Here is a 13,368-nt window from a genome sequence, read left to right on the forward strand (position 1 = left end):
TAGATATGATAAAAAGAGGTATATTATCTATGAAGGGGAAAGTCAGTGATTATCAAAAGTGAGCAGCAGAAAAACAAGTGGGTGAGCTGACTGGCACAAGGGCGCAGGGAAGGGCCCGGAGTGGGCAGAGGGGGCAGCGAAAAGAGAGGAAAAGAGGTTAAGCCTTGTGAAGGTCACAGAGCAAAAGCTCCAAATCTAGGTCAACGGGAGAGCCCTTGAGGCGGAAAGCGCCGAGACAATGAGACCTGAAGGCGTCCCAGCTGGGCCAAGTGGCCCATAATCCAGGACAGCCCTGGACAACCCCCTGGACAAGAGTCACCGCCACTCGCCACCTCCTGATAACAGAGTGCTTAGTTTATGGGCATCTCCCAAATGCAGACCTCTAATTTACATCAGCTGCTCACGCTCTCCCGGGTGATTCGGCTATGACGGACCCTTCAATTGAAGTATGTGATCTTTCTAGAGCAGCACCCTTCCGCAAAGAAAGAGTTCACTCCCCGCACTGGCCTCTGAAGAAGCAGAGACAAAGAAACCACCACAACCGCTCCTAAGTCTGAAGGTCTTTAAAATTACCTTTCCTTTGCCGCCATGCAAATGTTCCAGTTGTTGTATCCAGAAACACACTGGGGGCATCGAACGTAAATTCATAAAATATCTAATAACCTCATAAATGCCAACATTTTCTCTGAAAAGCAGCTGGATACTTCCCCGTGAGAACCAGGAGGACCTGCAATTTCCTACCGTCCTACCTCCCCTACAACGGCTGTGGGCAATGAAGTCACACATCCATTTTATTTCCCACAAATACTACAGACGGCAGAGCCTCAACGTAACCCACATTGCCGAGAACGACCTCTCCAAAGCCCTGGTATCAGGCAGGTTTCTGACCTCTGGTTTCCTATGGGCTGCTTTTCCTGCAGGAATCAACAAGCCCCATCACCCATAGAAACTCACAGAGATTACATCACAATGGAAATCCTGCGCTAAAGCAGGTGCACAAAGACCCGCAAGGATTTCTCATTACATGATAATATGCATGGAAAGCACTCTACCCATGTGCAATGTCATTTAATAGTGCACTCAACAATGGACAGTGGATGCTTACCTGGTCCAACCTAGCATTTCACAGAGATCAGCTCAGAGAGCAAGCAACGAGATTGTTCCACAAGCACATTCTACTGAGTCAACGAGCAAATTACCCTGCAGGCACCTCAAGCAGTCCCAGGTCTGAAGTGGGAGCCGGGGGCATGGGAGCACGCACACCATTTTCACTAGGAGGAGTACACACGTCACCCAAGACACCAGTGCAACAAGAAGACCCAAGATTTCCACGTCACAGAGGAAATTTCACCTGTGACAAACCAAAGGCAACAACCTATGGGAAAGAAAACCAGCTCAATTTAGCAAAGGCCAGCAAAAGGAAGTATCACCAAAAGACAGGACACGGTTAAAACAAGGGGCTGCATGGGAAGCAGAGAGAGCCCCAGGTGAAGCAGAGATTCACCAGCTTCCAGTCTTGGCTCAAAGCTGCCCAAGCCTCACTTCCCCATCGAGCCGGAGGGACCACCGCGGTAACACGACAACCCCCACCCCGTTCCTAAGCCCCTTACGCTGCTGTGTTTCCCATGGCACTTAGCACCTGTTTCCACGCTGTATCATTTTCTTACCTGTCATGTTTTGATCTAGCTACCCTCTCCCCAACCCCGAATGAAAGTTCTATGAGCACAGGAATTTTGTCTGTTATATTCGCTGTCATATTCCCAAATACCCAAATAGTGCCTGTCACATAGCAGGGGTTGAAGAAATACTCATTGAAAGAATGAATGAAAGGGACCAGAGCCTGTTTTCATTTCTGCTCCTGCCAGAGGGGCAGCTGAGGATGTCGTCTTCGGGACAAACAGACGTCGGGCGGATGAGAACGCACAAAACCTCTCCTGGCGCAAAAGGTGAAAACGAAGAAAAAAGCAAAATGGACTGACGTTACCATCAAAGCATTACTGAGTGTGCTCCAAAATGCCTCCCAGGAACGTTCCGACATGGTACAGCAGGACGAGGGCAGTGCCAAAAAGCAGGGAAGGGAGCAGGGGAAGCCCGGCTCCAGAGAGCAAGCCACAGGCCACGCCGGCAGGCCGGCACACACCTCCGGGCCCTGTGCTGCGGACAAAGCCCCCTGCCTCCAGGGGTCCACACAGAGGCCTCCCAGCGGACGACTCTGGGTCTGCCGTCCACCGGCTCCGCGACCTTGGGAAAGTGACTTACCCTCTCTGTGCTTCGGGCTTCATTAGTAAAATGAGAGGAACAAAAGGGCTGTTATGAGGAGTCGCTGAGTTCATATGGATACGGCAGCTTTAGGACGGGGCCTGGCACGCAGCGGGTGCTAACAGGGCAAGTGTTTATTAGATTAAAACCCTTTGCCCAGGGCTCCAGCCCAGACCACACGAAGAGGCCGTCCTGTTCTGCAAGGGTCTAACAGGGTCTGCAAAGGTCACAGGGAGAAGAAAAGAAATCAAAGTTAACAGAGACACAGCAGCGGCTCTAAATGAGGGGGGACTGTGTCCTCCAGGCGACACGTGGTGGTCGTCACATATGGGGTGGAGGCTAGGGAAGCCCCTAGACACCTGACCACATACAGGGTAACCCCACACAACCAAGACGATCCAGCTCGAAATGTCAACCAGGTCAAGACTGAGCAACCCTGATCTGGACTGACCACGCCCCCAAAGGCCCCTTGACCCTGACAAAACACGGGTCCAGGGCTGGGCTCTGGAAATCCAGTAACTCTGTCCCCGCCGTGCTGACCATTCCTCCTCCCAAAGAGTCAGCTGGCAAGAAACAGCCGGCCCTGGCAGGATCTGGTGGCCAGCACTCGGGGCCTGGGAGACCCGGGGAGGGCAGAGGCCCAGGCGACAGGGTGCCCGGGCAGGCGGCCCCACAAAAGCTGAGTGAGCCACAGTGAGCGGCCCACTTCACGGCCCCAGACAGCCACCCTCAGCTGCTGCTGCCCAAAAGCCAGCTCCTGGAAGAAACCGGGCACACGGCACAGAATTCCCAAAGCCCAGGAAAGCGGTTTCCATTTAGGCCCAGGAGTGAGATTCTCTGTGACCGTTTTTGGTTTCTTCAAACCCAGCCCCAATGAATCACTGCCTTCTACATTCCAGCACGCTACGAAACCCAAAGTGTAGAAAATGCCATGTTTCCCAGGCCCATAATACTGGACATGACGGAATGTCGCACCCCAGGCCGCGAGGGGCAGAGCGAGGCCAGGAACAGAAAGCTACCTGCCCAGGGCAAGGGGCCGAGGACGGAGAGGATGTGCTCCACCACGCAAGGTCTTGTTTGCTCCTCGAGTCTGGTTTTTATTTCCCAGAAATGGGCCCATGGTCAGAAAGGAGAAAGGTGGAGAAGGCTCTCTTGAGTGGCCAGGTAAACCAGATAGGCATTCCTGGTACCTCCTCACCTGGAGTCAATCCTTCAGGTCAAGCACATGGCCAAAGGCTAGAGAATCCTCACGCCAGCTAAGAGACAAGGTCAGGTTCCATCCTGAGGGCACGAGTGTCTACTGGGGTGCTCCCTCCAACACTTTCGATCTAACTCTTGATGGAGGAGAGTTCCTCGCCAGGCCCAGCCTATCCGGAAACCCACCCAGGAGGGTTTGCTCATGGAAGTGCCAGAAGGTCCGCCTTCAAAAACTTTACCAATGAGGCAGTCTAGAGGCAAGGATCCAAGACAACAGTAGGGGGACTAGGGTCCCCAATAGCAACAGAGAATCAATCAAACACTCCCTCAAGGGAAAGGTGACCTTTCAGGTCAGAGAAGTGAGACCAGGCCAACACTTCCTTGGGTCCAAGTGGCACACTCAACACTCAGGGTCCAAAAGGCCCCTGTGGTGGCAGGTTTCAATTCTTTGGTTGCTGATCATGGAGGAGGGATCCCCAAGGGAAGCGACCAGGACAGCCGGGGGCTGGGAGTCCCTCGAGGTCATGAGAGGGGCATTTATTTAACAACCAGTATGGAAGCATCCCCCTATTTTAATCTGTGTGGCATCACTGGATGGGTGTTTCCATCTGGACATCCACCTGGCTTGTATGTCTCAGCATCATCCACGCGAACTTTCCAGAACAGGATTCACAAGGAGAAAATCAGAACAAAAAAAGGGAGTGGATTTGGCCAGGTTTGGCTATTTTCTCATCCCACGAATTCTGCTAGGCCAGCTAGGGGACCTCATAGATTTCCCCCCCCCCCCAGGAATACCCTGTGTCTTTCTGGGGATCTCAGCCAGAACCTCAAAGTCAACTCCTGAGTGCGCCTGGGTCTCTGCCCCAGGTAGCCTCACCCTCACCACCACCACCTCCTCCTCCTCCTCCTTCCACCAAGCCAAGTGCCTCAGCTTTGCTAGAAGGTAAGCAGCACAACACTGCCTGCTTTGAAATCGACATCTTTCCCAAACTTAACTTCCCCTTCCCCAAAGATCTGAAAAACATGAACGGCAGAAACAAGATATTATATGTATGTATAGATGTAAATGCGTGCATGCCCAATCATTTTCCTGACCACCTCTCATTACCTCTTCCTCTGTTCCAAAGAGGAAACCCACCACGCAGGAGGAGGGACGGTGGGGAGACTGACAGAGGGCCTGAAGCCCACACGCAACCCTACCTCAAGGTCTGAGAGCCCGAGCAAGCTGACCCTACTTTGTACTGGGTACAGCAGCTTTCTCGTGTTGCTAGAGGGTTACGGGAAGCGCTCAGTGCTCCGGCGGTGTTTATCCGTCACAATCTGCTTCCATTATGTTTGCGCACCCGAGGCAGCCACAGCATAACTCGGGAACAGGGAAACTTGATTTTCCTTGGAGAAAAGTTGCTATTACAGTGCCATTTGTCAGATTCTCTGGCTATAGTGCCCCCCCCCCCAACTACTGCCCTCCCTACCCCAGCTTCAAACTCTCATCTCCAATGGAATTTCCTTAAACTCAAAACTGATCGTAGGTGCCGAGGTAGAGTATGGGTCCCCTCCTCGCGTCCACCCACGGACCCCCCCCCGCTCTGACACCCATCAAGGCCCGTGGCAGCTTCATGTCCCACCTCAAACCTGTCACAGGAGAGCAGTCACAGCCTCTCCCCTCCTGCCCGGAGAAGCAAGGCTGCAGAGGCAGAGCAGGGGAGCCCAGGTCCTAGTGGGGAGTGGAGTGGGCCGGCTTCCTTGCCATGCGAAATCTCCACTTAGGGCCACGTACACAGAGCCACTCCCACTGTTCACACAACCACCAGAAAAAGGTGTGTCCTCCACCCAAGCTTTCCTGCTGGCTGCCCACAGGTGGGAACCCTACTCCGACGCCACAGCTGGGTACCAGAGAGCTGGCATGTCTGGACCACTTCCCCAAAAGGCAGTCCTTAATGTCATTCAAGCTTCTTTAGTACGCACCCAAATACACCGAACAGATCAATCTCAGAGGAATGGATGAAGGATAAAAGAAAAAATAAAAACATCAACGATTTCCCAGAGAGCAAGAAGACACTGCAGATTCCTGGTTCAATATATTTTCAAAGAGTATTTCGGCTGTTTACTTTTTCCTTATGCCCCTCCAACCCTCAAAACCATTTATTCGGTGTCTACTATTCCTCAACACCTACTAATGGCATTTAGCTTGCTGCCCCAAGGTGAATATGATGATCCCCACTGTGAAGCTGAGAAACTGAGGGTCAGAGAAGTTCAGTTAATTAATAAAGGTCACCAAGCAGAAGGGGGTAGAGAGCTAAGGTCACTCAGTACCAATAAATGGATTCATGCTATTCTTCTTCCTGTGAAAGTCCACTACCCAGCTCAAAACACATGACTGTTTCCTTAGGATCGACCAAATTAAGAACCGACAAGTCAGCTTGGCATGCGGAGCCCTCTCAACAGCCTAGTCCCCAACTCATTCTCCAATTTCAAATCCTACTGTTCCCCTACACATGTCCCATGCTCCAGCCAAGTGGGGCCCCTCATCACTCCCTCCTCCCCCAAATGCCTCTTATAAGATCACCCCCAAAGTCCTCCACCCTCGAACCCCCAGAGCAAGGGCTGCAGCACTGTGCCTGCTCATCAAGGAAGGGTGGTGGAAAGCGAACGGGCTGCCCAGGCCCTTGGCCATGTCCTTCAGGTAACACTTTCCCTTACCTCCCAAGGATGTGAGCAGCACAGACAGGAGTCTCAGGCTGGACACACTCTCTTTCAGGAGCAATCATCCTTCACATACTGGGAAACCCTTCCCTTTCCAGCCTCAACAGCCACACTTTACCCAGAGGCAGGTTCACTACAACAGAAATCCCTTCTTCTCTTCTATACAGCTCCATCCACCGCCAACTTGCCAAGGCCTGGGGGAGACTTAACATGATTAAAATTTTAAAGCATTTAAGAGGCTTAAAGGAAAGCCATTCTCAGAGTGCAAATCTTTAATTTAGGGGGAAAGAGCAAACTATGGGAGGCGCGAAGAGATCTATACAAATGAAATAATTTTAAACAATATTACACATAAACTGATTGACCGCACACCCTGAACCTCAGCACTGAGTCCCAAATGGTGTGGCAATGTCTTGATTGCTTTTGAGCACCTGCTCCTATTCACTTTATTAGATCTGCAATCTGAGGTGAGTTGGCTTTCTGGGTTTTGGCAAATGGAGAATAACAGTCCTGAGATGAGTTATTTAACAGGTAGGGCACACAGTGACAAGCCCGGGCGGGGGTGCTGAAGCAGCAGAAACACCAGGCACGCTCCCGGCAGCCAATCCCCCAAAGCCTAATACTGAAGCCTGGTACCCCGTGAAAAACTCCGGGGCGGAGAGAAATTGCTAAATACAGAATGAGAGCCCTGACTTACTATAGCATAGTATGAAACAAGAGAAGAAACATTAATTCCACTTGCATCTAAAAAACTATCGCTAGTGTTTAAATTCTGCCTTTACTTGCATACCACGTGATCAACTACATATTTCCTTTTATCATAAGGATGAACTAAATTTGAAGACTCTTTAGTCCTGAAATCCATGGAAACACTTCAGGAGGAAGGAAGACTACGCAGTTCTATACTCTAGATTCGGAAATTCAGGACAGCGGGGTTCTATTCAGGCCCTCCAGAATAGTCTCACGGTTTCGACTTTTATACCAGGGTCCACAACACTAAGTTAATGAGTCTTTTACTGCAATTTCAAAAGCTATTGCATTTACACACCTCTTCCCCAACTGACAAATCACTAAACCATTCTAAGAGGTGGGATTAAATTTTATGGTTCGTTCACAGAAAGAATGGAATCCCAAATCACCAATCCATGTATAATTGTTCATTTCCCACACATTTTTCCCTACCTGATCCCTGTACCTCCCTATCACCACTAGGTCACAAAGAGTTCTTGGATTTTTTTTTTTTTTTTTTTTAAATTAAGGATACCACTTCAGAGGTCAACACAGAGGACCCGTCAAAACCCAGCCACCGAATGAAGCCCACCAGGGAGAAATCAGCCTCTCTGGATGCTAAGGCCACACTGTTGCTATTTCTAATCACATGTACTAATGAAAGTGCCAAACCAAGGAAAGAGAAATACCAGTGTGGCTTATTTGTTTGTTTTTCTTTTGCATGAAAGGCAGAGGCTTTGCCAGGTCCTACCGGCACACCGGGCCATGTGGACCTGCCAAGGCCCACTTAACTGCAAAGCGAAGTTTTGAAAATAATTCCAGTTTCACATGAGCGTAGTTTTCAAAGGGCTGCACTGCTCCTACCGGATGAATAAACAAGAGACTTCAGGTACATATACAGCAGTTCCCTGCATTAAAAAAAGAGAGAAAAAATTGGGCGAAGAGCACACTGTTGGCTCAGAACTAAGCTAGGCCAATTCAGCACATGGAAAGACTTCATTTCTGCCCCCTCCAGATAAAGCAAACCCATGCAATTTCTCAAGACTCAAACAAGATACCTACTACCTCCATCTAGTACCTTCAGGTGAGAATGAATGAATGAATGGGAGAAACAAACAAACCAGGAGGGAAACCTCTGAAGCAGCCAAACCTCAGCGTTACTTCACCGGTGTCTGACTTCAAGGCTAAAAAGTCTGTTCTAATACAGTCAGTCCCGTTTGCCTTGTTCCAGAATATCATTCCCTAGTGCCAGCCCAACCCGTGGTCCACCTCCATTAACTCAGAATTTTTCCTGGGTTTGCGGTGACACTAAACGTCACAGTAATGAGCGTTACAGGATTTTGGAAAAGATAACGCGGCTTTCAAAGCCTCTTCCCCACCAAACAGCACAACCCCGCCGGCGGCATGTGCACAGCCAAAGCCCTCCGCTCCCAGCGGGCGCCCGGCCGCAGAACCCCGCCGTCGGGGCGGCTCTGGCCGCTCGATTTCCTCCCGAATACGCCGAGCGGTCCAGGTGGCTCACACGGTCCCCACGGCCTAACCACTCGGCCCTTGGGAGCCTGCTCAAAGCACACCCATAGAACAGGGACCGTCCCCGCGTAACCGGGCAGCTGGGCAGGGGAAGGCACGCGCAGGGGGCCACGGCCGGGCGGCGGGGGCGGCGGGGGCCGAGCCGGCCGGAGCGTAAAGCCTGGGCCGAGAGGGGAAGGTCGGGGGGCGGGGGGGAGGATGTCGGTGGCCGGCCTCACTCGGGGCTCAGAGGCGCGCTGGCCCTCCGCTTACACCCGCCCAGGGAGTCCCTTCTATCCGGCGCTATCCGGCGCGGGGCTGGCTGCATTCCCGCCCCCCCCCCCCAGAGGTAATGGGCAGAGGGAGAAAGGGGCAGAGACCCCGAGCTGCCCCCCGACCACCATCTCCGGCCGCGGGGTGACAAGGGGGAAAGGGGTGGGGATTTGCAGCGGCTTGTATCAAAGGGCTGAAAAGAAACTTGGACTCCTTTCTCCTGTACATGACACTTTGGAAAGGCAGCCGCCTCTCCCTCCTCACCTCCCACCCCTTTTGTGTGTCCCAACACCCCCGCCGCTAAACTTCCCACCGCTGGGGATGGGGCTCCCGGCGGCCGGACAAGACTCAACTTCAATTACGTGGAGCAGACACAGGGGGACATCTACGGAGGAGGACGTCTACGGCGACGAGAAAGGCGTCCGGGGTCCCCAGCTCTGCGGGGCTGCGCCGGGTCGCCCTCTCCCGAGCCCCGCGAGCGCAGAGGGGCTGGGTGCGCCCCGTGCCCTGGGGAATCGTCTGGGAGGCCCGCGGAGGGGAGCGGGGGCCCGAGCCGAGGTCCAGGCAGAGGAGCAGGAGGGGCGGGAGCCCCCCTCGGTGCCCGGCCGGCCACGTCCGAGCAGGCGGTCTGCAGCCGGGCAGGGGGCGCGTCAGCGCGGGAGGGGCCGGCGGGGGAAGGGGAGTCGGGGGCTCGAGGGGAGGGGGGGTGGCCGGGCCCGGGCAGGGCGCCCCACTCACCTTCCTGCCGGCGCCGCCGCCCGCGCCCGCGGCCAGCGCGGAGCCGCCCCCCGAGTACATGTAGTAGGCGATGCCCAGCACCCACAGGAAGGCGAAGCAGAGCAGCATCCGCGAGCGCCGCCGCATTCTCCCCTCTCGGCCGCCGGCCGCGGCCGCCGCTGTTCGCGAGTGCTGCCTGGGGCCGGCGCGGGCGGGGAGCGGGGCCGGGGGAGGAGCGGAGGAAGGGGAAGGGCGCGGCGGCGGCTCCTCCTCCGGCGCGGGCTGCTGCTCGGCGGCGGCGAAGGCGGCGCGCGCCCGGCGCCCGAGCTCCGCCCCGGGCCGGGAGCGCGGCGCGGCGCCCGAGCAGGAAGCGGCGGCCTCGGAGGCGGCGAGCGGGTCAGGGAGCAAAGGGCGACCAATCGGCGGCGGCTGCGGGGGCCGGGGCGCGGGCCGGAGGAGGGGATTACCGCGTCTCCATGGCGGCAGCACGCGGGGGTGAGGGTGGCGGGGGGGGGGGGTGTTCCGCCGGGAGGGCCTCCGCGGGACCGTGCCTCGGCACCGCCCCGCTCCGGCCGCCGCCCCGCCCCCTCTGCGTCCTCCCCGCCGCTGCCCCTCCGCCCCCGTGAGTGACAGGTGGCTGCCCGGAACCGCGCGCAGCGCGCGCAGACGTGCGCACACACACGTGCACACGCACCCGGGACCCTGGCGGTCCCTGCTGCCTGGCGCCGCGCCGCCGAGGCTGTCACCTCTTGGGTCCCGGGTGTTGGGGACTGCCTCAGACCCTTAACGGCCTCGCTCTTACTGGCCGGCCCACCTGAGTGTTTTGGTGCAAACCCGCCTCCTGGACCCGACTTCTGCAGTTTTCTTACTAATCTTGCAGCGAAACATCCCTGATCCCCAGCTGTCAATTTTATGTAATTATTTAGTCAGAGATGGGGGCCCTCAGGTAGAATAAGAGAGGTCAAGGGAATATTTTTCCGAGAATGGACAGCCCTGAATAGCAGGATTCTTTTATTTTGTTTTTAATAAACATGAAAGAGGAAGAAGGGACGCAATTTTTTTTCCAATCTTTTCCTTTTAATTTGTTGCTTTCTTAAAAGAAGAAAGAAGAGTTAACACATAAACATCTCAGGAAGACACATCTGTCTCGTAACAGAATCTGTGTAACCTTGAGGATGCCCTTGCCACACACACGCAAAGTTTCCCGTACTCCTAGGAAAGAAAGAAATGTTAGTTGGCACTTGGTATTTCAAAAGTGATTTCAGGAGCTTCCCAGTCTGGAGGATAATGTCAGCTATCTGAATCTCAATCCCTACTCACATCTTCAGCAAAATACAAACACCAACAAGCCTTCAGCACCGCTAGGAGAGGGAATGCCAATGCTGTGAACTGAACTTCTAATTACTTCTTAAGTAGAAGAAAGAAAAGACATCAAATTCCAGCAGAGCTCCCTCAGCTGTTGCCAAGGACTTAAGTGAAGTCCGGGCTTAAAGCCTCTACAAAGAGAAAGTCCAACACCAAGAACTAAAACTGAACACAGGTCGGGTACTTAACAGGGAAGAGGTTTGAAAGAGAATGGGACAGGAGGTGGCAGCCTTGAAGAAGCCTTGCTTCTAGGAAAAGTCAAATAAATAAAGAAAGGGTAATGCCCTTTGGAGGCCTGGTAGTGAAGGGAAAGAAGGAAGTAAAAAGGGCAAATTAAAGATCCTACAGAAATAAAAGACAGTCAGTCCCTCCCCCAGACACTGTTATCTATTAAAAACTTCACTTCACTCTACAGATAGAAGGGAACATTCTTGAAGTGGGAACCCTGTGTCAAAATGCCTAGTAACAGAATAACATCAGATTGACTGCATGCAAAGCTACCATAAAAAGAAAACAAAAAAGGAATCACATTTCTTATGATAAAAAAAAAATGAATCCTAACATTTTCAGCCTATGAAAATACACACACACACATAAAACCAGGAAGCAGGAGAAACTGTAACACCACAGATCAAACTACCTAACTGAATAAAGCATCATGTATGTGGACCTGTGCGCACACACAGACATACATATATGCATACATATAGACAACTGCAATCAGAAATTCAAAAACTAAGAACTGACTAGACAAAAATTAGGAAGAAATGTAACAAAAGTTGATCAAATTCAGGAAAGAAATTGGTACTCTCTGAGAAACAAAGAATAATTATAAGATGCCCACGGGAGAATATAGTCAAATAAAAATACGTAAAAAGACTCTTCCCGCCATCTTTCCGTGCGGCCATAATGGTATGCATGAATGTCCTGGCAGATGCTCTCAAGAGCATTAACAATGCTGAGAAGAGAGGCAAACGCCAGGTTCTTATTAGGCTGTGCTCCAAAGTCATCGTCCTGTTTCTCACTGATGATGAAGCATGGTTACATTGGCGAATTTGAAATCATTGATGATCACAGAGTGGGGAAAATTGTTGTGAACCTCACAGGCAGGTTAAACAAGTGTGGAGTGATCAGCCCCAGATTTGATGTACAACTGAAAGATTCAGAAAAATGGCAGAATAACCTGCTCCCGTCCCCTCAGTTTGGTTTCATTGTACTGACAACCTCAGCTGGCATCATGGACCATGAAGAAGCAAGACGAAAACACATAGGAGGGAAAATCCTGGGATTCTTTTTCTAGGGATGTAATACATACTTGCAAATAAAACGCCTCAATGGAAAAAAAATATGTAAAAGGACACTGAAGGATGGCAAGAAAATAATCAAGAAATTGAAAATAAGATAAAGAAAGAAGCAAAAAGTATTCAAAGAGAAGTGGTTGAAATGAAAGGAAAGAAGAACCAAACTACATAGAACTGGAGTCCTCAATAGAAACACCAGTGAAGCAGAAAACAACAACAACAACAAACAAAACAAACAAAAAAAGAAACTGTAATCTCAGATGTAATATTCAACATAACTACATCATGGTGGATAATGCTGTATGGCACATTTGAAAGTTATTAAGAGAGTAGGTCCTGAGAGTTCTCACTACAAGGAAAACAATTTTTTTTCCCCTTCTGTATCTATGAGGTGATGGATGTCAACTTTATTGTGCTCCTCATTTTGCAATATATGTTAGTCAAGTCATTATGCTGTACAACTTATACGGTGCTTATATAGTTAGGTCAATTATGAAATTAAAACTGGGGGAAAGCTGTAATCCCAGAAAAGAATTCAGAAATAAGAAAAAATTTAAATTGTGTATCAAAAGTAACTTCCAAGTACCCTGAAAAACTGTTCTGGAATAATCAACTCCAAAACGTATCTTAGTAAAACTATTGGATTTTAAAGGCATCAAGATCAAATTACTTATAGAGATCACAAATTTAGGCTGGCATCAGACTTCTTAAGAACAACATACAAAGCAAGGCAACAATGGAGCGGCATTTATAAGAAACTCAATGTGAGAAAATACCAGCCAAGGATTTTTGTGTGCAGCTATAAACAAACAGAAAGGAACTGAGTACAAAAATTCAGAGACCATTATATGCCTTTCCTGGAGAGTGGGCTTCCCCCATCCAAGTGAAAACAGAGGAAAGCCAGCAAAATGACTGATGGAGAGCAATTTATATATTTAATTGGTAGAAGAATAGTATGTAAGCATTATAATTTCTGGTAAAGTAAAACACCAACAACTAAAAGCAATTGAAGGAGAAGGGAGAGAGAAAAGAGAAAACAGAATCATATATCATTGACTATAAAAAGGCAATAGGTGGAAGTCAAAGGAGACCATATAAAATGCACACCCAGATGTTAAAAGGTTAAGAAACAAAGGAAGGAACTAAGGGTAACATAAAAATATAAAACTTGACCACAAAGCAAAATATATATATTCCTAGATATCAGAAACTCTGTTCTAAAACCTTAAGAGAAAAAATTTTAAAACAGCAAAGAATACATACCAGATAGTCGGAGAAAAAAAACCAACAGAGTAAGTATAGCATAACACACGTG

General features: G+C 50.8%; 1 protein-coding gene and 1 pseudogene across 1 annotated transcript in view; one reads left to right on the forward strand and one right to left on the reverse strand.

The window, feature by feature from the left end:
• GALNT2 (polypeptide N-acetylgalactosaminyltransferase 2) overlaps positions 1-9,605 on the reverse strand; it is a 183,489-nt gene extending 173,884 nt beyond the window's left edge. The window contains exon 1 of the mRNA XM_021696126.1: positions 9,409-9,605. Coding sequence (XP_021551801.1) covers positions 9,409-9,534 — 126 coding nt within the window. The 5' untranslated portion in view covers positions 9,535-9,605. The remainder of the gene's footprint in view (positions 1-9,408) is intronic.
• A 2,053-nt stretch (positions 9,606-11,658) lies between these two features.
• Positions 11,659-12,089, forward strand: LOC110586014 (annotated as a pseudogene).
• Positions 12,090-13,368: the final 1,279 nt, after the last annotated feature.

The sequence above is a fragment of the Neomonachus schauinslandi genome, chromosome 6, assembly GCF_002201575.2.
Source record: "Neomonachus schauinslandi chromosome 6, ASM220157v2, whole genome shotgun sequence".
Lineage (NCBI taxonomy): Eukaryota > Metazoa > Chordata > Mammalia > Carnivora > Phocidae > Neomonachus > Neomonachus schauinslandi.